This window comes from Halichoeres trimaculatus, unplaced genomic scaffold (assembly GCF_033239565.1).
Source record: "Halichoeres trimaculatus isolate MK-OKI-2021-1 unplaced genomic scaffold, fHalTri1.1 fHalTri1_scaffold_10, whole genome shotgun sequence".
In the NCBI taxonomy this organism is placed as follows: Eukaryota; Metazoa; Chordata; class Actinopteri; order Labriformes; family Labridae; genus Halichoeres; species Halichoeres trimaculatus.
In genome coordinates, this window is record NW_027437187.1 from 13,924,810 (window position 1) to 13,949,901 (window position 25,092).

At 39.9% G+C, this 25,092-nt stretch overlaps 1 protein-coding gene across 2 annotated transcripts; it reads right to left on the reverse strand.

Moving 5' to 3' along the window:
* Positions 1 to 882: 882 nt before the first annotated feature.
* trhr2 (thyrotropin releasing hormone receptor 2) lies at positions 883 to 25,092 on the reverse strand. Of its 2 annotated transcripts, none has more exons than XM_074677590.1 (6): positions 24,957 to 25,092; positions 19,822 to 20,506; positions 17,367 to 17,499; positions 16,976 to 17,127; positions 15,219 to 15,342; positions 883 to 1,809 (listed from the first exon to the last, which is right to left on the reverse strand). In XM_074677590.1, the coding sequence occupies exons 2-6, from the start codon at positions 20,202 to 20,204 to the stop codon at positions 1,240 to 1,242; spliced, it is 1,362 nt and encodes a 453-aa protein (XP_074533691.1). In that variant the 5' UTR covers positions 20,205 to 20,506; positions 24,957 to 25,092; the 3' UTR covers positions 883 to 1,239. The 2 variants fall into 2 exon arrangements, with proteins under 2 accessions (XP_074533691.1, XP_074533692.1); XM_074677591.1 differs by having other exon boundaries at positions 24,952 to 25,092.

The window sequence follows — 25,092 nt, forward strand, 5'->3', positions numbered from 1 at the left end:
GGCCTTAACTCAAGCTCTTTAGCTTTTTCTTATGTTTTAAGTCTATAAACTGCAATGTTTGTTAGTTGGACCACAACTTTAAAGTAAAAAAAAGCTTTGGATACTAATTAAATGTCATATTCAAACACTGTCGCCAAAATGACGGACACATTGGATGGAAGACTGATGAGGCACATTAGATAAGTGGGTTTAACTTGATAGACTTGATGGACCTGCATGTAAAAGCAACAGCAGCTGTCAACTTTTCTTTGTAATGTCACCTTACCTAATCTAACCAAGTTTTTAGTGCCAGCTTTAAAAATCCATGACTAATAATAATGATTTAATAACAGGTGAACCACGAGTGGTAAAGTGTTTGGCGAGCTTGCACCGCTGTTACAATTAGCATGTTCGTTTCAAGTAGATGTCAATCAAGTCACATTATGTTCAGCTCAAGGTTTTAGGTTTATGTAATGATTCTTGGAGCCAGATTATTGTCCAAAGTAGGGTCACTTCGACTCTCTCTGTAAGCATTTTGAAACAACCATAATGATCTTTACTATTTCTTTGAAAGAACAAATCCTTGAAGATTAAGTCGTCATCTTTTGTTCAAGCTATACATTTCTACAACAGCTGTGCAAGACTGCTTTTTTTTAAATGCTGTAACTGAGCTCAAGCAGAAATCTTGCGACATCCGAGAAAACAGTTATAATATTAAGTGCTGGAAAAAGCCAGTGCAGTGCTGAAAAATATAGATTTGTTTTTCTTTTCTCCACCGAAGTGTTGCATGTACAAAAAAAAAAAAAAAGGAAAAAAGAAAAGAAAAAACCTCGGTGGAGAAGTTCAGTGTACATCACATGCAGTCTGTTTGAAAGCAAACTGTTTATCATGTGACCTTTGCCCCCCCCCCCCCCCCCCCCCCCCCCAGAAATAAATAAATAAAAATCTGAGGATTTACTGGATAAATATTTAAACTAGTAGCTTTATGTACATTTATACAGTCTTCCTCTTTCACAAACATTCGGACATGCAAATCTGAAACTATTGATGTAGAAAAGATATTGTTTCTGTGCAATGTGTGAACCAGAACACCAGCAGTCAAGACAAAGTCTACTGCTGTTGAATCTTAAAAACGTGCAGGTCTCAGTTTTCTCCTCTCTTGAGTCACAAACTAAAGTCGACCTCGCTCATGAGGGACAAAGCTGCTCTGTCATTTCCTGGAAACTGCTCCATTGATCATTTCTCACTGAAATTCAGTAATTACACTGATTCTGAGATGACTTCATTCACACTTTTTTTTTTCTCATCATTAACTGCAGCATCATTTGATGAAGGCCAGACAGACTCATCATCACCAGACGGAGCTGAACCAAACGTAGTGGAGCTTATGCCGATGACGCAGTCTGCTTTCCTGTCACTGACCGTTTCAGTGTCGTGATGACTGTTCCCGTTCTGCATCGTGGTCATGTCAGTGGTGGTGCTCAGGATGGCTTTTCTTGTCTGTTCATTTGTTCCATTGATGTTAGCCTGGGATGTTCGGGGATCTCGGACGGTAGTGAATCCAGTCTGGACCAGCGACAGTGTCCTCTGATTGACCTCTGGATGCTGACAACGGTAAAGCCCACGAAAGGCTGAGCGAAACTTCTGAGACATGGCATTGTATATCACAGGGTTTATGGCGCTGTTGGCGTAGATGCATGTGCGGCAAAACAAGATGAACCAGGCGTCCAGGTAGGGCGTGGACACAAAAGAGTTGATCAAAACCAGAGTCCGGTAGGGCATCCACAGGAGAGCAAAAAGGATCACCACCACTGCCAGCATCTTTGTCACCTGGATGGAGGAAGCAGAAACAAGGTTGATTAAAATCATCATTAAACTAATGGTCTTCTTGAGCCTCTGTGCAACTCAGAAATTCAGCCCCTACCAAGAAACTACCAAGAAGACTCCACACCTAAGAATATCTGAGTCCTTTGACTGTAACCTGGGAATGCACATGTAGAGTTTACATCTAACTGAGCTGATGCATGGAAAAAAATAACTGGCATGTAATTGTCTCAAGCAATAACAGCAATATATATGCTGATGATGTCGTCCTGGTGCCTCTCTCTGTTTTTTTCATTATCCAGCTGATATTACAACAGCTTCATGGAGTGTAATCAGCATGTGAGTGTCGAGGCTCATTCATCCTCTTGATCATTAGATAGATACACATACAGATACAGACAGAGCTTTTCATACATTGTTTGCGTTCATAATAACTTGGTATGGACCAAATGTTACGGTACCACTGCAAATCAAGGAGGTGATGACGGGCAGTGAAGCTAAAGGTAAAAAACACAGACTGCATGAAAACATAAAATACAGGATCATACTTGAAAAAAGTAGAATTTTCCAACTACCATCTGCAGCGCGGTCTTACACATGGTCTGCTCTTTTTATGTATGACACTGTTTTTCATGCTTTGCATTTTTAGACACCATCAGTTCCTTGGGTGCAGCTGAAAACACAAATGCTGTAGAGCTTGAGCTAGCCTGGATTTTTTTTTTTATATTATGATTTACTGAGGTAAAATCTAGATCTTCACACAGTGATTTCACTCTTATATTTATCTTCATCAATCAACAAACCATGCATGCATGTGAAATGTGTATAAAATGCTCCAGTAGCTAAATGTTTGTGCCATGGCTCAAAGGCCCACCTCTGTGTGGTTCCAGTATCTGTGATTACCTGTGATTACTTCATGATTATTTGAATCATCATCCACACACTGGGTGCTCATAAATACCTACCTAAGAGACAGTTTGTGTGTCTGTGTGCTTGGCACTGGAGACAGAGCTTCATGGTGTGTGTAGCTGAAGGTTAAATATCATTAATTACCCACAGTGTGTATGTCTCTCAGTGGATTATCACTGTGGGTAAACAGAGATGTGAAATTTGAATCTGATTAAGACAGAAAGAAAAGGCAAAGTGAGACTGTCTTGTGTCTATTTGTTTATTCGTGTTATATGTCTTATGTTGTACTCCTTACATGTGTTTCTTGTTTACGTTGTAGTTCTTGCGCTCTGTGTGTCTGATTTAGTTTGACCTCCTTCTCTTGTGTGTTTCCCTCCTGATGGATTACATTCATTAGTTTCTCCTGTGCCTTGACTCACACTTGTGTTAGATGACCCTCTGTGTAGAAAGTCATTGTGTTTCCCTGCCTCTTTGTCATGCTGGGTTAAACAACCAGGAGTAGGACCCAAGTGCAGAAAAATAACAAATTTGTTACACAAAATCCAAAAGGCAAAACCAAGGGGCTGTTTCAGCCTCTCGTTTTATGAGTTCATTGCATAAGTCTGCAAAAAGATTAAACAAGTTTCCATAATATATCAAGCATCTTTCCACACAATTCTATTTTTCTCTAAATCTGTCTGGATTGGTAAACTGCTCCCTGGTCAGTCTTGGCTTTCTCTAACAAATGGAAATGTGTGGGGCATTGGATCAACCAATGATCAACCAGTTTTCTGAAATAGCTTAAAGTTGCATCTCATGAACCATCAACTGGCGAGTTGATGTGTACTTTCCTCTGTACAGACAGTGGCAACAAATTTCCTGTAAAAGGACGATAAAGATCAGACCTGTGGACCATATTCTCAATCATAAGCTTACAATGGCTTAGGTTAGTTAGTTAGTTAGTTAGTTAGTTAGTTAGTTAGTTAGTTAGTTAGTTAGTTAGTTAGTTAGTTTAGTTTAGTTTAGTTTAGTTTAGTTTAGTTTAGTTTAGTTTAGTTTAGTTTATTTGTCCCCATAGGGAAATTAGGGTGTGGCAGGGATCACAGACATTTGGCAACAAAATCAGTAGAAAAACATGAAAAAACAATGCGTCCACAAAGAGAAGGGGGGGAAAAAGCAAAAGCAAAGGAAGCAATGTGATTATGGACAGGCAGGCTGGTCTAGACCGGCTACACCAATTTTACCTGTTCCTTATTCTATCCATTTTCTATACAGCTTATCCTGTTTTAGGGTCGCGGGTGGCTGGAGCCTATCCCAGCAATCATTGGGCGAGAGGCAGGGTACACCCTGGACTGGTCGCCAGTCAATCACAGGGCTGACACATAGACAGACAACCATGCACGCACACACTCACACCTAGGGACAATTTGGTGTGACCAATTAACCTGGTAAGCATGTTTTTGGACTGTGGGAGGAAGCCGGAGTACCCGGAGAGAACCCACGCATGCACGGGGGGAACATGCAAACTCCACACAGAAAGACCCACCGGCCGAGGTGGGGATTTGACCTGTTCCTTATTGTTCATTTAGAAATGTAACCACTTGTGGAACAAAGGAAAACTTGGATCTGTTCTTGGTGAACAGAGCAGCACTGTAACGCCGCCTAGAAGGCAACAGTGTAAATGAAGGGGCAAATGGGTGCCTCTGATCATCCACACCCACAATGCAGGATGCCTTTTTTAATGTTCTCTGTTTATAGATGCAGTCCATATTTTCAAATGGGATGCCTGTCAGTTTACTGGATATGGTTGTAATTTTGGTTGGTTGAAGGATGCAGCCAAGTTTTCCCTTGAGAGACTGTTCTTTGTTTACATTTCTACTTGTTTTTTTCTTTGTGCTATGCAGCGCTTTCTTCTCCTTTCTCTATTGCAATGATGGGGTCAGTCAACAAATTACAACACAAACAGTGAAAGCCAAAATAATCAATCTCCCACAAACACTAAGATGTAACTTACAATTTACAATAGCTGTCATCAAAACTTTAGATGTAGTTTTCATCAGAACGTCCTTCCTGAGTAAACTGTTATACTGACAACATGACTAAGCAATCTGACTGTCCTATCCGTACACAGTGACACAAGGACTCGTCATTCTGATGCACTGACACGTTCACTGACACAGAAATTTACTTTTGAGAGATGAACTAAGGATTTTGAGAATAAGACTGGCTTTTGTGGGTAATCCATGGTGTTTTTCCATTTGTACAAACTACTTTGAGAAATGCACTTTCTGTTTTTCAAATGCCAAGGATGATTTTAGAAATGTACCAAAGAGACTGAGAAAAAACTGTAAAATAAAATTCCAAAAAAGTTAAAGAGAGTTCATTTTTTCTGGAGTGGAGTCGAGTTAAGTGTCTGGTTAATAGAAGTTTTTCTGCGCAAAGATGATCAGCTTGGTCTCTTTAATGATGTAAACTAGGCTTTGGAGAAGACATTTCTCTTCCTTCTTTTCTTTCCTTTCTTTTTTTCTTTCTTTACTTAACTTTTTAATTAAGTTGTGCCAACCAAAGACACACAACAGTATCTCACTTGGTTCATGGACGTGGGCATACAATTCACCAGTCTACACCTCTAGAAGCTCTGCTCTCCAGTTATCACAGAAGTTTCTACCCTCTCTATTGAGTCCAGTTTGTTTTTCTTCTCTTTATACTCCGGCTCATTGAATTGTCCTTGTGTTCACACTAATCAGCGTGTCATTGTCCCTGTCAGTATCACTCATATTTGGATGGGTCATATTTTTTGTCTCGTTTGAAGTCTGCTCACCTGAGAAATTGGTGTCATTTATTCAACAACTCTTTTATCAAACAAGAAGGCTGTTCCTGTAAACAACAGTTTATTAGAAAAAAATAATGCTGACCTTTGACAGTTGCTAAAGTTTCTGTGTTCTTACTTAATTACACCTAAGTTAGTTGGATAGTTATTTATGCCAGAGCTCAAAGAAACGCAGCTGTGATTCTGTTATTGACTGTTTTGTTTTGCTTTTTGTTTTTTGTTTTTTTTTCATTGACAGAAATTGCAGACAGATTTTGCAATTTTCCTCTCAGATAGTTTCTCACAGTTCACCTTCAGCCACTGCTCACCAACACAGCCATGATCTTTAAGACTGTAGTTTGAAATGACAGCGAACAAAAACAAACCATCAGTCTGTGTATTTTCCCTCTTATCTGAACTTGTCTCAAGGGCAGACTCATAAGATGTGTCATCTCTGGGCTGGGTTCTCCAGTAGAGGAGCTACAGGGCACTTCTGCAGAGGATCCAGGTCACTTGACTGGGCACAGGGCCCCAAAGCGAGCTCAAGCAAGGTCAGACTCAGTTTGCTAGACTTGTAGATTTCTTGGTTCTTACATAAACAGCTCAGAGCTCTGTCAGTGATTTTCTCTGGTTAAAGGAGCAGGAGTTGTTTGCAACTAAATCGTCAGCACTTCTGACCCACTGAGATACAGCAGAAGACCTTCAAGTCCCATGTAGAGTTAAATTAGCTTACCTAACTGAGACACTGCTAATGACCCAGCCCTTAAGATATTCAGAGTGTCATTGAGACTTTCAGCTCAACAAGTCTCAACAACTATCTTTGCTTGGTTTCTGCCATCTATGGTTTGTTGTTATCTCATACAACAGCAATCTTTACCTTTTTGTAGTTTTCTTGTTCATCCAGACTAGTCTTAAGGAAGAGCTCATGAGCACTGGCATCTTTTCACCAGGCTTGAGGCTCCCTCGTGAGAGAGCTGTGGGTGCTTAAGGGGGCACTGAGCACCCAGCCCAGTCTCTTCATTTGGCTTGTGGCAGAAAGAGAAAATCTCTGGGATATTGCAGACACAGCTCAAAAAGTCTGTCAGTTATTCTCCCATGAGCAAAAGGACAGAACTTCATGTTTAATGCTGATTCCAGTCACTGGAAACATTGCATGAAGGAATATTTCATCCAAGGTTTGACTTTAACTGCTAAACAGAATACACTGATTATTTACTCTTCAGCCATAAATGAAACCAAATCAAAGAGCAGTGACAAAGATACATCGATCCTGCTCTCTGTCTTTTTCAGGGGAATTTTTAATCTGCAGTCAATCAGATTTGTAAATTATTGTTCTTGTCTTATCATCACCCTGGGGCACCAACTCCTCTAATTTGTAGCGTATCTAAACCATCAGTTTTCACAGTTTGCCTGATCCCTGTTTTATTCTGTCAACTTTTACCCACTTTACCCCTCAAAATGAGAAGAGGTCAGGTGCATTGTTGTTGCTTTCTTATCATGACTCCAGAAAGAGAAATATGATGGAAAATATGGGAGGCCATGCTCCTGTGTCTTGCTTTGTACAAAGACGATGAACCATTGAACCGGCTTGCATTCCTGCTTACATGCACCTGTTCCATGCACTTAGGGCCGTGTTTTATTGATTGTTTAAATATAGAGCACTGTGTTACGAGATTGTGGCTAAAGCTGTTCGCCCCAGGCAAAAGGTCAGAAGGTAAAGTGACAACACCGCTCCAGGCTGAGGTTTCTTAAGTGCTTAAAACCCCCCCAAGTACAGCTCAGGATCACAGACAATGTCCTTGATTCCGTTAGGGTCTGAGACTGGTTCCTCCAGCTGGTCTATACACAACTGCGACTCAGCAATCTTTGTATAAGGACGTCTTGCCCATGAGCTTTTCCCAAGTTGCCTATTGAAAGTGAAGTTCTTTGTCTGGCAGAAGAGTGTCTCAAGGCCATGAAGAAGCTGCTTTCAGTAATCAGAGTTTACAAGATATCCAGGATTTAGGGCGAACTACAGTCCACCACCAGGTATTTAATGCTGTAACTGAACTTCTTTACACTTTCCAAAACATTCAGAAACAGATCAGAAAAGAGAAAAGAGCTGCATTAATGAGCAACAGTGATCATAACAGCCAATCACCAGAGGTCTCATTAATAAAAGAGTGATAGAATCTATACTAGAAGTGTGTACAAAATAATAATAATAATATTAATATTAATAATAATAATAATAATAATAATAATAATAATAATAATAATAATAATAATAATAATAATAAAAGGTAATGATTCCTAACAGCCTGTGGCTCAGTGGTAGAGTCGTCACCTCTCAACTGGTCAGCCGGGGGGTTGATTCCAGCTCCTGCAGTTACATGCCGAAGTGTCCTTGAGTAAGACACTGAACCCTGAATTGCTCACTGTTGGTCAGTGGTGTATGGATGGATGTGTCCATGTTAGTTAAACCATTAGAAGTCTTTACCATCAGTATGTGGATGGGTTAGTGTGACTAGCAGTGTAAAGCACTTTGAGTTGTCTAAGATACTAGAAAAGCACCATAGAAGTACTGGTGCATTACCATTATCATTACTGTATTCCACCATCTACACTCCCACATTCATCCATAGATGGTCAATGCAAAGAAAATTCATATTGATTAAAAAAATAAAATAAAAATAAAAACTTCTCAGTCACACATCCTGTCAGAATCTGAATCAGAAATACTGTAAGGAATCCCTTTTTTGTTACAGCTACTCCCATAAGCAAGTATATAAGCAACATGTAAGCAACATATAAGCAATTAAAAAATATATAAACACAAGTGTCATAACAAAAATTTAATATAAGCTTAAAAAATAGCATGTACATTTTACTAAGAATATATAGTATAAAAATAATGACTGTCTACAAAGGAGAAAGACCGAGTGAAGACACATGACTCCCCTTTTAACATGACATGACTGACCTAAAGTTGTACCAGTTAGATTCAGCCCTGTTTGTGACAAATCAACAGTCAAGTTGAGGAAGTAGTTGGTGTAAGTCTATAAAGTTGGACTAGTTAACCTGCTCACTCAATCCAATTATAAGGTGAGAATGACTGTCACAGAGGAAACAGCAATGGCAGCATGACTTGTTGGCAGGAAGATTGATTAAGCCGTGATCATAAACTACTCAGAAAAACAACTTTAAGGGATTTTATGTCCTGTTTAAATTAATAATAGAACTCCTCACTTAACTACAGCATGTGTTTGATGGACACAGTTATCGCTGTTTTTATGAGGGCTATTTAGCCCGTTTCCACCAAGCACCAAGCGTTTAGATCAGTACTAGCTGGTGCGGTTAAGCCTGGTCCTGTTTGGGTTCCCACAGCCAATAATGCTCCTTCAGGGAAGGCAGCGTGTAAGCTGGATGCCTATAGATGCATCAGTTACAGAATAGCGTGATGCTATAGCAGCACGACACAGTGTACCTGGCTAATAAATCCAAGGAAGAAGAAAAACGTGGCACAGTAAAAAAAAAGAGCAACTTTGGTAGACATCCAGGAGTTTGCTTTCTTTGGGATTTCCATGTGGCTCTTTGTTACAAAGCACAATCAAGCTTCGTTTCAGAGAAGGCTATGGGCTGTGAGGAGAAATACAGCCAGTGTTGCACGTTAAGTAGCAATTGTATCGACCAGTCAACGGCTGCAGTGTTGTAGCTCCACCCTCTGGGATCAGATCGGTTTAGTCTGGCACCCCAACAAAAGGGTCCCAAAAGGTGGGATGGCTCCTCTCAGCTATTTGGGGATCTGTCCCAGGATTAGTCTGTGGAAACGCCGTAAAATGCTTGCTGAATGCAACTGAACCACCAAGTGGTACAGTCCTGTCATCTCTGAACTGTCATTGACATCCAGTCATACAGAGATGATAATTATGCTGCTGTATGATGATGGTTGTGATGACAAATTATTCATTGAAAGACAGATACATATTTCTGCCTGTATGTGGGAAGCAGACTTGATAATGATCAGTTTCAAAACTGACAACGTTTGTAGCTGCCTAAGATGTTTAAACTGCCTTCAATGAAAAATGTGTTTTAACACACGTTTTTTAAGTGAAGGGGCTTCTTTGACGATGATTTCAAAAATTCCAAACAATCTTTTATAACCTTTCCTTGGAGGCAAATACAGTTATAGAAACATAACACTGAAACATTCAAACAGAAGCCAACCAACCGACCAGAATGAATCGCATTGACATTTAACCTCCTAGTCAACATGTTGCAGGTCTGTGTGTGTGTGTGCTTCTGTGTGTACTACACACTCTGAGATGCCTTGACTCTCCTCCTCATGCCACCCCACCACCACCTTGTGACCATGGAAACAGCTCAGACATTTCTGAACCCCTGCGATACAGCGTGGAGAAAATAGAGTCAGTCAGCCTGTAAGACTCGAGTGATTATTCTTATCAGTGCAGTAATGCTACTCACCGTCTGCCTGCCTGCTTTCCTGCCTGACCCTCCAGCCGCAGCCATTTCAAAGTTTACAACACACCTCAACTCTGCAGCTACACTTCAGCCAAAGCTTGGTTTCTATTTGCACAGCTGGTTTTCATTTTCCATACCTGCAGAGACAGACTTAAAAAACAAAGGCTAACACCTACTCATGCCTATCTTTAGCAAAAATTAATCGAGATAAGGCTTGGTGTCCATGCCTGAAGTGTTAAGCCGGTGAGCGCTACCTCAGCAAGCAAATAAAAAAGGACAACTCAGCACAACAAAGCCTTTAATTGAACATGATTAGGTGGGGAGGAGAGCAATCCAATTACCTCAGCACAGTGATAATCGGAGGAAAAGCAGTGGTTGACATTTTGAGCATGCATATTATGACTATAATTATCCAGCAGATACTTGACTGTGGCATTATAAGGGAATAAGACTATTCGCTCGACACAGCATCCCACAAGTCTGATTCTAGTTATAGGCACACAGTTCACCCCACTGAGACAAACAAACTGCCCGGGGAAACAAGCTTCCACATTTCTCCTTTGCACTTGAGGAGATCAGAGGCATGAAAAAACTCTCAGATTTCACAACGATACAATCTCCCACCACACTGTGTTAATCTCCAATCACAGAAGTGCCATTCTTTAGCATACACAAGTTTATCAAACTCCCATCAGATTGAGGCAGCCTATCAAAAGATGAATGAAAGAGTCTGAAGTGCCTCTTCAAGAACTGTGAGTAAAATCATCTGCGCTGCTGATCACACTTCAATGTAAATCCCAAATCACATTATGCAAATGTTCAGCTCCTAGATGGAGCCCCTTGAACGTATGAGATTAAGATCTCCTGTCTGTACTCACATGAGGGTTTGGACTCTCCTGGGCCTGATTATCAACACAGTGACACGGAAATAATACACAGCAAAAGGTCTAAAGGATGGTAGTGCATCAAAGATTTAACAGATTAAGTGTCATTTTTTTTTTTTTTTTTAGCTAATTTCAAAGTGTGAATGATTTTCATTTATACTTATAAGGTCTGACTCATAAGTTTAAAAAAAGAGCTTTCAAAGGTCCCATATTATGCAAAAATCCCTTTATTAAGTCTTTTAGTGAAATTTGTGGGTCTTTGGCTTTTCTCCCAGCCCACAAAATGTGACATTTAATGACAAAACCTGTACTAAGTAGTGCTTGTGAATGTAAAATCCTGACCTAAAATGAGCTGTTTGGAATTTGGGGATTTGCCGATGACAGCAATTCCCTTTTTTGACCAATCAGGAGCAAGTCTGACCTCAATGGTCCACCGGAGCAGATACCCCTGAACCCCCTCCCGCCCACTTCCCTCCCCAGGAGGAGAATGCCAAAGTTAAAGAGCCATCACTGCTCTGTTTTTGGCTGTAAACACCCACATAGTTCCATGCACAAGCTTCCCATCTCAGAAGAAGACAAGACTAAGTGGCTAGAGTTCATTTATGAGGGAAATGTTCCAGCTACACTCAGTAAATCTGTGCATGTGTGTGCTAGTCACTTCACGGCCGACTTCTTTTCCAACTTTGGACAGTACAACAGAGGGCTAACGAATAGGCTGGTCCTGAATCCAGGCGCATTACCAACCATCCGCCAACAAACCTCGGACCCTGGAAATGTGAGTATTTTAAATGCTGTGTGCTGTGGAGCAGATGTAAGAGCTTTTCCTCAGTGTCCCCCCTGCCCCTGTGTTAGCTTCAGGATGCTAACTTTAGCTGCAGTTAGCCTGTTGTTTTAGTCTGTAATGTTACCGTAAACGATCTTCGCTGTTTTCCTAACATTGTGCACTCGGAGCTCATGGCGCCGCTCTCAGTGACGCGGAAGAGCGGGGCGGTATCAGCGGTGGCTCATTTACATATGAAGGTCACGCCCACTAAATCAGAGCGTTCTGAACAGAGGGGCTATGAGAGCCTGGAAACAATGCTGCTGTGCTTGATTTATTGGCTTTTTGGACCAAAACATGTTACTACCATTTCATGAAGACATCAATGATCCATATTAAACTTCAGAAAAGGAGCAGAATATGGGACCTTTAAAGTTGAACTGGTAGATCATCTCATTTAAAGTGTGCCATCTGAAACGTGCTTGTGACTTAGGCTGACCTTAGATTTATCACATTACCGGAAGGATCTGGACAGACAATAGGTTTTTCATTCAAGTTTGACTTCTTATACTCCTTTATTTTGTTTTGTAGGAAAGAGATACAGGAAGTGTGGAGTGTAGAGAGTGAGGGGAGACAAGCAGCAAATAGTCAAGGCCGGGGATCAAACTTTGAGTCAGACAGCTTCTACAAGAGCTATAACTTTTGTATACCGGGTGGGGGGATTAAACCACAAGACCAGCAGCACCCAACAGTTTAGTTATGTCCAAAACAGTAACCAAACAATACTACCATATGAGTCCCAGGTTTGGTGAGGAGCTTTTGACTACTTTTAACCCCTCTGACATTTTGTTCTTCACTTGTTTCAACCCTAACCGGACTTATTAAAGGCAGATAATGCAGGAAAAAAGTGCTTTGGAGGAGTATGTCATGATATATTTCGTTAAGAAGAGCACGCTTAGTCCTCTCAGTCGTCTGTAGTTTATGCATCAGAGAATCACAAGTGAAACAAACAAGGAATCTTCTCAAATTATTTGCCCATCAAAGCATTTTTTGTTATTCTTTATCATGATTTCCTGAAGAAAGCAGCCATATGAAAACATATATAACTCAAAAACACAGTCTAATCTTTGCTAATAGGTATTTTGACAGCTGTTGTTCTCAATCAGTACTGGCTAGCAACAGTAGTCACGTTTACACGCGCCCAAATATTCTGCTTGCATTCGGTTTATTTGCTCAAACAGAAAGAATTTAACCTTTGTGTACACCTCATTCCAAACGAAAAGTGCCAATCTAGATGGAAATCTAATCGGTTTCACAGGGGTGGAATATTCCTTTCCCCACACCAATTGAGGTTTCATGTATCCACTCAAATGGAAAGTTGTCAGGGTGCGTTCTTTCAGCGCATGCTCAGATATGACGTAAGACGCAACTAGAGACGTTCCTCAATTTTAAAAATGGCGGCGAGCAGTCAGCACTGGACTGCTGCGGAAAGTTTGTTTTTGATCCAAACTTTGAAAGAAATGAACATAATTTCAAGACAGGACAGACGACAAACTCGCAATATGGAGTATTGCAACACCGTGATGAACAAACTGTCATCCTCCAGCTTTGATAAATCTTGTGATGTTTACGTTTTTCTGCGCATGCTCCATTGACTATTCTGTTTGATTATAGCGGCGCTTGTAGACCAGAGATTGGATTGTTCCTTTCCATGTATACTATTGTTTTCGGAAAAGTCAATCGGAAAGATTCCATTCAGAAAGACAGAAAACTCCTCATGTAACCGTAGCTACTGTGTAAGCTCCACTGTCTGAATACTGAGCTGTGATTGAACAGTTACATTATTCAAAATCGAAGCCATTGCCTGGCAGGACCTGAACACACAGGTGGTATCAAGGAGGAGTAATCATCTCTGCATGTTGTCACTGAAGCAAAAACACAAGCTGAGAGGATGGTGCTCTGCTCTTTAATTTGGTTGACACTGTTGCATGAACATTAGTTCCTGTGCCATGCTGGTCTTGGCAATTTGAGAAAACAATTGCAGTAACAAAGCACAGGTATGAGAGCACCCTGATGATACAGGGCCTTAAAAACATCTCTGAAAAGGCAAAGTGGACTAAAACCCTGTCCTGTAATCTAAGCAACAGCAGCAGAGCTGGTAAGAATGTACAGGAAGCCTCAGGGTGGGCTGTTGAAATGCAGCACAGATAGATGAGTACATCATAAGACCTGCCTCTAATAAATTAAAATTTATGATTAAAAAAAACATGCAAAGTGACTCTTTCCAGTTCACATCTCTATTAATCTTGACAGCCTGTAATTTGCAGGTTTTACAGAATCAGTACAATTTAGTGATGCATGCATTCAATATGTGTGATTAAAAAGGTTTTCTTGTACATTGCTAAGTGAGATACAGAACATTTTAACAGCATTTCCAATACTCGACATAAATTGTTCCCAGGGATCAGACAGCAAACTGAAAGTGCAAACCAGTTTCTTGAAAGGTCACCACCCTCCTGTAAAGGTCATGCTTTGAGGTTTGTTAGTTACAGGGAAGACTTGCTGATTGACAGCATGTCGGTGAGATCCCCCAGCTCAGAAACAGAAAGATAGTGGGATTTTATGAGAACTGGCACCCAGAAACATGTTGCTGTAACGTATTAAAGCCCAGGTACCAGCAGAGCTCAGAGCCTAAATGAGAGTCTGGCTGTGTAATTGGAAACTCTCTTGACAGTGATGTTATTCTACAAGGGGTAGAAGGTTGGCTAACGCATACTTCCCAAATCTCTCTGTTCTTCAAATCAAACAACAGAGAAATATAAAAATCTAGCAAAGATGTGTTGGAGGTTTTATGAGGGCAACGCCACTTTAACACCTGCTGATGATCAAAATTTACAAGTGATCATTTTGTGCAACTTAAAGATATTTTGACGTGTAATGATGGATAGAGTAATGTATACAGTGGGACTTGTGTGTGGGTGAGGGTGTAAATAAGTCTCTATCTCTTATTCTGTTGTTCAGATATGTGAACAAATTAGTATTTTCACAAACCATGTGTATAAAAGACACAAAAAAGCTTGGTGTTACAGAGAACCAGTTGCTTTTTAGTTTTCATGTACCTTTTAACAAACAAAATGCAGACAGAAAACGAAACCCTTCTGGGCTAAAGGAACCCTGACATAACCCTCTTTCATGGCACTCAAAGGTAAATGCTTTTAAGACTAAAAAAGCCAGTGAGAATGTTTTCTCTGTTCAAGAGCACATAGACAAAGCAACACTGCAGAGCATTCAGTGCAATCTGGATGAGAGCAAGTTTCTCAGAGAAGCATCTATGACTGCTCAGCCTGAGGAAAAGAAGCCATTACCACCACTATTACCTCCAGGGCCTTGTAAGAGCCAGGACAGGGAGCTGACAAACTGACAAGAGGACACTTCTCTGAGGCAACAACATCATCAGCGCTGTTAAAAGGGAATCATGGCCTCCATATTCCCATCAGAGCCCACACAACCAAAGAGGTGACCAGGCTATCGCACTGCAATTATTTGATAGATAAGAGCAAGAAAGAAGAGCACAGAGGGGGTCAATGGGAGTGGGAGAGCAAGTGAGACACACCTGTTTCCTGGAAGAAAGCGCGCTCTTTGGCCGACCAGGGCGTCCCCCCTTGCCTGCTTCAGAGGCTTCCCGACAGCTCCGCCGCAGGGTGGTGGCACTGGTGTCCGGGTGGCTGGGCAGAGGGCTGCAGGCAGAGAGAGCAGGTCAGAGCATTCATCACCTTAGGCACTGAGGGCTGGTGGTTTGTAGATTTACAGTCTTATTACCTCCCTATCTTCAGTACCTGACTCCTGGTGGCTGAACTTTATGCCATCAGCTATAACAACAAAAGCAACACAATGAAGAGCCTGATAACCAGTGTTGTTAAACTCCAGTCCAGTTCTTAAGTCCTGATTTTCTACACTTGTGACTCAACTTGGACTTGAGGTCTGATGAAATGAACTTCACCTTAATGTCTATGTTGGCCAGTAGGGATTTTCAATACCACTTTTTTTCAGGCCAATACCAGTACAAGTACTCCCTCTTTAGTACTCACTGATACCCACTACCGGTACCATTTGTACTTTTGATACATAAAATTTCAATTATCAGTGACAGATCATTTTGAACAGAGACAGCACAGTCACTCTGCAGTTAAGTTCAAAATAAAACCCAAACAAGTCTTTCTGAGTTTATGATTTGTTTTTAACAAATTAACAGAAGTGCAAAACTAAAACTTACAACTGTTAAAATTGTACGTATTTTCCTGGTTTATTTATACGGCCTCAACAGGACCTGATGCACATTTGCCATGGTGTCAAACAGTAGCAGTGTAGCGCCAATCACTGGAAAAGAGGACTTGGTCAACGTCAGATATTTTTGTCTTGAGTATCACCTGCTGGTACAGGCAGCCTTCATAAGCACTGATACCTTGAAATAAGGCTGGTATTGGCCCAATACCGATACTGTCCCATCCCTATCAGCCAGTATGTGTGTATTTAAACCACATAAACAATGGGGCACACCAAATTTAGAGCTTTGGGGTATCTGCTTCTTTGCTGTTTCACAAGAGGGTATCCAGTAAATGAGAAAAGAACATCCAGCATGTTGCTCTGTATATAGGACAGATGACTCAGTACAGAGGGAAATGGAGGGCGCCGTATGAGAAAGAGAAAAAAAATTGTTACCATTATTGCACAGATGCCAGGGCGATGTACCAACATGGACTTTAGGCTACTAAATCATGTCCTTTTACAGATTTATCTCACTTAGTTTCCTTTCTTTTAACTCACAACAAACTGGGCTTCACTCTTCTTGCCTTTGGAGTAGAAGCTGGTCAGCTTTGCTTCCATAACTCAATAAACCACAACAGGATTCACTTAGTCATGAAATTAGCAATTAGCCTCCCAGCAAATGCTCTTTGTTTGATCAAACTGATACCTCTGAATGAGACAGACCCAAAAAGGAAAAGTAAACAGATTCTTACTTCACTGGCTTATTAAATATGAATCAACAGATAAATGAGCAGAATATTAAGTAGCTGGAGTGCAGGGGGATATTTGTGTTGCTTGGTAACAGTATAGTTTTATTAAACTTCAGGAACCAATGGCTGTAGTGGCATCGTCAAACCCATTCACCTTGAACTGGTTGATGGTTCCAGGCTTGAATGAGCCGCTGGGGTTGTGATGTAACAACTATAAGCATGCATCTGCCTATTTCTGTGAGGTATGAAGTCAACTTAGCAAGTCACAAGCAACATATTAAACCATTTTTCTAGTTCATTATACCTGATCAAGTTTTCCTCTACACTCATATGGTTTAAGACTCTGTTGCTGTACCTGAGGTAGAGGATCCGGGCTATGAGGCCATACAGCACAATAGCAAGGAGCAGCGGGATGACGTAAAAAATGGCGAAGTCGATGAGGTAGATGGGTAGGTAGAGCTCACGTTTCACTCTGTAGCCACACTGCACATGTCCATCCTGGCTGACCTGAAAAAATAACAGTCATCATAAAGACGCTGTAACAACATGGTCTTGTTCATAAGCTCACATAAAATAAGCTTTCATTGGACTATTATTTCTCATGTACAAAAGCACTTTGGACTCCTCTCAGGTTTTTACAGCAGAAACCACAGAATGACAAAGATTTTTTTTTCTCTACTCTCATCCATGGCCCTTGCAGAATAAGTGAGTAATACAAGAATATAACAAAGTTAATGCTCTCTAACCTGAATATCAACCAGGAAAAACCAGAGCATGCAGTAGATGCAGGTGAAGATCCAGACCCCGGCAATGATCCGCTTCGCCCTGGACACTGTGCACATGGTCTGAGCCTTCATTGGATGGCAGATAGCTATGTACCTGCATGCAAACAGGCAATTAGGAATTCACATGGTTGAACTGTACATTCAGGATAGACATTTATTCATTCCAGCAGCTGCTGAGATAATTAAAAACACAGCGAGTCAGTTCTTTAGATTATTACCAGGGCTGTGCAAGGGATTTATTTGTTATCTCTGTTTCTCTGATTGCTTAGAGAGAAGAAAGGCAGATGAATCTAATATGTGAAGAATTTCCTGGGCATCTTTTAATAGGCTCCTTAACAATGTTTATTAGTTCAATTACCATTTTTCTTCTTTGTTTGAATGACTTGATGATTAAGATATTCAAAATATTACAGTAATGTAAGAAAGATGTAGCAGGGGCATGTTTTTCCCTGAACATCTGTTGACAGTTAGTTTTATCATACACACATAAACACGCATTGGTGTCCTCTTGTAATAATTTCAAGAATTACCACAGGGGTTTGTTGTGACAGTGTGAAGTGTTTGAGCATTTCCTCGAACTACTTTTACCTCGTTAGACAACTATTTTCATTATTTGTTATTATTTATTTTCATTAATGCAAGTGATCATTTATCTCAAGACTAGACTATCTTAAAACAAGGGGATTGACAGAATATCACTGTACATATAAAGTCATCCTGACTTGTTCCATATAATTATGGTATTGTCCGTGCAAACTACCAGTGTTCTAAATTAAAACATAATACTGCAGTTTAAGTTAGTTCCCCTTCCAATTTGACCCACTACAGCACAACTTTAATTACTTTTAGCAGAGACACCACTCCTGTACTATGAGGGGCTAGTTTCCTTTTTCGGAAAATCAGATTTCTTGTATCTTTTCATTATTTTTTTGGAATTTTAAAATATTTCAGAGTCACTGTATCAAAATATTACTGTAATCATGGGTTGTGGATTGTATCACACCATATCATATCAACTGTATCACATTTTATTGTACTGTATTGTGTTATATTGTATTGTGTTGTGTTGTAATGGATTGTGTTGTAATGTGTTAAATGTGATAATAACGACATATTGTATTATAATAAAACTTAAAACATCACATTATATTGTATCGTACTTCATTGAAATCTTTTGCTCTATAATGTAATGTCTCGCACTGTATTATACTGTGTCATATAATATAATTTAACATATTGTATCATAACAAATCATAGGGTACCATGCCATATTGTAACTTATCAACATCCTCTGTTGCCACCCTAAGACGTTTCCATTAAAAGGTCGAGACAGCAGGTTGGTAAGGTTGGTAAGATTCTTGCAAAAATACATTTTGTAAGTTGGCAATGGTTAATGTGAGAGCTCAGGATTAGATGAATTGCCATAGCTGAGACCAGACATTGTTAACCTAACGTAAACAACACCCCCTCTGGACCCTAGGCTGAATTACACTTAAGCGATACAGGAGAATTTAAAGTCATGATACATTTTTACTTACTGGATACCAACATCATATACGACATATCAATCGTGATATTGACCCTGAAAAAAATCCCACAATTGGACACGAACGCCTGATGAAATATGTAAATAGTATAATAAAACAATCTATAATAGATCTGCTCCCTCTATAGTTTATTCTATATTAAGTGCATCTGCTCTTGTGTATCTTGGATGATATTCAAAGTTCTGACTTTCACTTTCCTGCTTTCTTCTTTCAAACCACTGTCTACCCCTCTTTTTTTCTCCTGCAGCTCGACTTCTCAACCTGACGGTGGGAAACTTTTCTTCATTTTCAGAGTCACACACCTGATCTGAGTTATAGCAACCTTGCTGTCACCTAACATTAACATGCTCTCTGGGTCTGCGTCATCACCATCACTTCACAGACACCGGGCTATGTCCTATGTTTGGTTGCCAGTTCTTTCTAATGTGTGCCTCTGTGATAAGCTTCAAACCTCGAGTTTTTGTTTTGTGGACCTGTCTGCCCTCATCCTACCTGCACATCTGTTTCCTGTCCCCATTGTACCCAGATGCCAACCTTCAAAATCAAGCCAGATGTCTTTTGTTTGGAAACTTTATCTTGGTGCATCACCAGTCTGCCTGTACTGTCAGTATCTGTGTCCTTTCCTCCTGTCTGTTCTTTCACCTATAACAATACAACCCCATTATTTGTATTGATCACAACAAGCTAAATGCTAGATATCCAATCTTTGTAGGAGATTAATTGTGTTTGGGGCTTCATTTACAGCAGTTACATGACAACAGTGTTGTTTTGAGTATCCAGTTTGGTTCAGTTTGAAGTCAAAGCTCATCAATGAACATTAACCACTCAATTAAGAGGAAAAGTTGTTAATGGCTGTTGTTAATCCTTACCTCTCCACCGTGAAGGCAGTGATGGAGCAGGAGGACACGTTGATGCCCAGGTACTGCAGGTAGGTGATCCCCAAGCAGCCAGCATGGCCAAACACCCAAGTTCCCGTCAGACTGTCTGCTATGTTTGGCAACCCTGCCGCCACCAGCACCGTCAGGTCGGCGATTGCCAGGCTGACCAGGTAACAGTTGGTGGGCGTCCTCATGTGGCGTGTTGTAAGGACCACCAAAACCACCATGATGTTTCCCACGATGCCCACAAAGCACACCAGCAATACCAGGAACACGGACACTGTCTTGTACTCCAAGGACTCTGAGACGGTGACGCTGGGACTCAGGGAGATGTTGGTTGGGGTGTCGATTCTGGAGCTGACGTTGTCTGTCATGTCTGCTAACAGATTGCCTGTTTTGTATCCCAGTTGTTTGTAAATCACAGGTTAAATCTACTTAAATAAAGCTGAGTAATGAGAGGCATTACTCTGTATTGTTGCTGTATTGTCTGTACTGTTTTTTTCTTTCTCCATTCGGAACATTAGCTTTCATCTAAAGCTGAGTCCGTCTGAATTATCACGACAGAAATGAAACCACTAATAATTGTCTCACTATGTTCTTTTATTGTGTTGACCTGTCTCCTAGCAAATTGAAAAAGAATAGCATAGTTCCACCTCTGAGGTCTCTGTTGAGTCACCTAGAAACAGAAAATGAGCACAATTAATTGGATGAGCTAGGATATGAATTGGAAATAACCTTTGGGTTTGGACTTTAATATATCAAAGTCAAACAGGTTAAGACAGAGTTTGTTTCAGGTTTATCTGGCTTCTTTTGCAAAGTTGAAGGTTTTTCAAAAAATTAACACAAGATTTACTTTCCCTTCTATCTAATTGTATTTATAAACGAGTAATTAAATTACTAATTCAATTATTTTAGGGGGTAAAGCAACGAGTAATTATAAGTAATTACTTTTTTCAAGGTAATTTGCCCAACACTGGTGTTAAGCCATGTTCAAAACACTGAGCATCTGCTGTCAGAATATGTAACATTTAAGGTGCCACAAACGAGGTCATTGGGGGATATTTTTTAAAAAAATTTTTGAAATCTACTCTTATACTAATCCTTCTCTGGTGCAAAGAGGCCAAGAGTGTGTTGGCTGATTTTGAACCTTAAAGCCTTTTGTACACACCATTAGCTTGTAATTTCAATGTGGGTGCAATAATTTCAGCAGCAAGTCAGCCAATCATTTATGTGCCTTAAGGTTTCAATAACTAATGTGCATAACTGCTCTTGGAATTGAATCAGTAGATCAGTCCATCCAGCTGCCAGAAATGTTGCAATAGACTCTTCTTTGCACAAATAACCCTCATTTCCAGGTAGCAAGAAGAGTAAAGTTTCCCATGTTTTTTTGTCACCTAAAATTGCATCTTTTGTCTAAAGGAGCAATGACATGGCTGTTTATGGGATTTTTTAAAAAAAGGTTTGCGTTTATCAAAAACAGAAAAGAAGCCATTTCTGGCATGTTTCAACAGCATCCTTATTTGTTTTCTGATTAAAAGAAAAAACATGTTGTGCCATTAAAAAAATCTCTTTAGGAAGAAGCAGATTGACCAAACACATTTTCCTTTTAAGATTTCAGTGCAGCCTGTAGCTCAAAAATACACCTGCTGGCAAAAGACATTCAATGTTGGATCCTCTCTCTTCTTATCCTTCTAATATTTTTTTCTTTTTCTGTTCATTTCTTTCGCTTTCTCTTTTAGCGTGTTATATGGATATGGTTATGTTGCTAAGAGGATTTTTGGCAGTATTTGGGTTTTTCATGCTTGTGTGATAGAAGCAAACACACTCATTTATCTATCCTTAGTGAACAAAATAAACCATGACTCAACAGGGAATAAATATTTCATCAAATTACACTGGCACAGCTGATAAATACCAAACAACTAAGTTTTGGGGTTATGATATGGCATTATAGAGATCTCAGTTAAGTCTGGAAATAAAAATACTTCATCTGTATGATTTTTCTTTTGGGCCATTTCTCATCCTCCATCACACATTATAGTGTGAGGCATAAATAATATCGTGGTCACAGAGGGGGAGTCTTTCAGCAATACTTAGGTTCCCATTGCTGCTTGTTTGTAGTAAAGTGATTTCATTGTCAATCAACAATCCTGACCCTGGAACCTGGCGTGTTGGCTTGGTAGTATAAATCTATCAGTAAGTCTGAGGAAACAAAAGAAAAATATTGAGCATGCAAAAGACAGCTCTTAAGAAAACTGCCTAACTTCACGTCCTACGGGGTCCTTCACAGGGGGTTCCCTACTAAAAGCTTTCCCCCTCAAAGCTTGCAGAATGACTCCAAGCAAGGCTCCACAGCCTGGTGCCCCCTGTTGTTACTGTTTATTGTTTTTAACTTAATCCAACAAAAACAGATTATTTTTTCCTAAGGATCTTAAGAAGCACCCTATTGTTTCCTTGTCAGTCTGCTAGCGTCAGACTGAGAGCCAGAGCGGAAAAGGTGCCTGAGGAAACTTTATTAAGACGTGATGTGGAGAGATGTAAACAGGAAAAAATTCAAATGAGCCACTTTTGTGCATCTGAGCATGCAGTGTAACAAATAGATCCTGACACTGAACTCAAGGCAGAAAAACTCTCAACTAGTGCATTAAGCCCATTTAAATCTAATATTCTGGCTAAACACAAGAATAAATTCAGGGTTTATCTTCTACTCATTATGCACTAATAATGCCTCCAAAAGCATTTCTGTTAGAGCCACAGCCATATTCCTCATACATGGAAGATATTCTGATTAAGACTATTTATTAATGCTTCAGACTGTCTAAGGTTGTAAGAGGGCAATGTTAACCATTTTTATAATCCACAGAATCCTGTGCCTTGTGTTTGAGGTTTCTTCTTCTGCTGGAAGCTAATTAACCAGTCAGCAAGCCTGTGAAGCTCTACGAGGCGTCTCTTGCTCTTTTGTCTCATCTTTCCTCCTGAGGGCTGCCTCTAATAAATTGAGGTGGACGTGAAATGAAAAGTGACTTAATTTAACTGCTCTGCTCTCAATCAAGCTGCTACAACTCTCCTTTACATTTCACATCCAAAATCCAGCTGGGCTGATCTTCTCAGCGTTTCCAACGATAAGGTAATCGTGACTGAGGTAGAAGGGGATGGTGTTTCGTTGCAGGACTAGCAGGTGTACACCAGAGAACACAGAGCTGCTTCTGCAGTCAACTTAAAAACAATGGATTCAGCATCAAGTTTTGTGCCCTTTTTGTCATTGCTGGGAGTTGCTGCAACCTATGAAAGCATTGCAAGAAAAATGCACAAAAAAAAATTAAAATTATAGAGGGGCTTCTCTACCTCTAGGGATAGTTGGTAGGGCAGGAAATAGGATGAGATCTGAGGGTGGCATGCAATACACCAACTAACTCCAACCCTGATCCTTTGAACACCAACCTTAACCCAAACCCTATCCCTGAATGCTAACCCCAGCCCAATCCTAACAACTTACCCTTACACAAGTTATTAGACTCGTGACTATCAGAACAAGGGGTTTTGTGGATTATGACAATGTTAAAAGTTGCCCATGCATTAAGAGAGGAAATAAACATGCTGTGAGTTTTCTGACCAACCCTGCAATCAGGCGTAACAGGGTACAGCCAAATCAGTTTATAAAAATACATCTAACTGCATACAACAACACCCTCCTGCTACTAAAACACAGACAGTAAATGAAATTTGCATGCAAAGACTAAACAAATAGGCAGAGCAGAAAGTACTAGGGTAATTTGGGAATGGCATAAAATGTGTTGTCCAGAGGAGGGCACTCTTCCTAAATAAATTTTTAAAAAAAACCTCAAACTCTGCCTGCAGTGAATGTATGTAGGAGACAGATTCACATGCTGTTAACTGTCAACTAATTTTCATTATCACATCAGTCTCTTACATCAAAACCTGACATGCTGCGGTAACCCCAACAGGTTATGTTTAGATTTTGGGTTTAACATAGGACTGACTTTCTTCATGTGTAGAAATATCTATTTGTACTTCATAGAACACCATTGGTCACAATTTATATATCTCAACAGATTATGCTACAGTCAAACTGTGCTACAGGGTGATTTTGGTAATCTAAAAAAAGGCCCACACAAATAAGTTGCAACAGATTTTATGAGAACACTCATCTCTGTTTTCACCCATCAAAGTTTAAAGTGATGCTTTCATTTTTAAGCCCTTAGATACTTTTACTCAGTCCTCAGTCCTCAAATGAGCTCTACAGCTTCTTACTAATGCTAAATTTCCTTCCCGAGTAGTTTTACTGGACACATGATGAAAAGAATTTCGGTTTGATTGTTAAGAGGTAGAATTGGGGTAATCAGATACGCAAAATATGTTTAACCAGAACAGGTAAAATGTCTAGACCTGCTTTCTTACACACGGGTCAGTGGTTAACAGCAGGGTGGCATCAGTGGCATTGGTGTAAAGCCCTGTCAGTTTAAAAAAATCAACCACTGAAAGTGGAAGACAGGGACTAATAGATATTGATGGTTAAAATAAAATCATCCAAACTTGAAATGTAAATTTTACATGAGTCAGGAGGACGCTTGATGATGACTTTTATTGATCCGGCTTTGTATTGACTTACATCTGACTTTCCCATGACTAATAGTAAAAATGCTACTACTACTACTACGACTACTACTACTACAACTGCTTCTGCTAATAATAGGCTAATAATAATAATAATAATAATTATTATTATTATTATTATTATTATTATTATTATCATTATTATTATCATTATAATGATAATGATAATGATGATGACTTGCATTTTAAAGACTAAATTTCGTTCAGAAATGCAGCTCTACGGAGGAAATATCAGTGCATCCCACAATATACTATGACATTAAACTCACTTGATATAACAATACAACAAGACCACAAATAATTCCATAATTTCTGTGGGGCAATTAAGTCAAGGCAGTTTCATTTTCTTGCGTACCATAATTTAAAATACCATATTGAAAATGCGCTTTTCTCACATAATATTTACATAGGCTTATTCATTTTATAGCTTTTATTGTTAACTTTCAATTTCTAAAAATCTAAATATATATTTATATAAATTCTCACCTCACCTCTGTCTTTGGATCTCCACAGGATCCCTTCCCTCCTCACAAAATAAGTTTCTAAATTTTTCCTCCGTGTTTCTCATCAGTCGCTGGTGAAAGCTGGGTCGGTAGCACACTCATGCTGTTGTCTGAAGATTGTACA

What these genes read in the sequence shown, in the direction of transcription:
- trhr2 (XM_074677590.1), bottom strand. Translation starts at nt 20,204, where the DNA reads ATGACAGACAACGTCAGCTCCAGAATCGACACCCCAACCAACATCTCC. An exon ending in ACTGCCTTCACGGTGGAGAG is followed by an intron (nt 17,500 to 19,821) that starts GTAAGGATTAAC and finishes GTTTGCATGCAG; the next exon opens with GTACATAGCTATCTGCCATC. An exon ending in TTTTCCTGGTTGATATTCAG is followed by an intron (nt 17,128 to 17,366) that starts GTTAGAGAGCAT and finishes TTATTTTTTCAG; the next exon opens with GTCAGCCAGGATGGACATGT.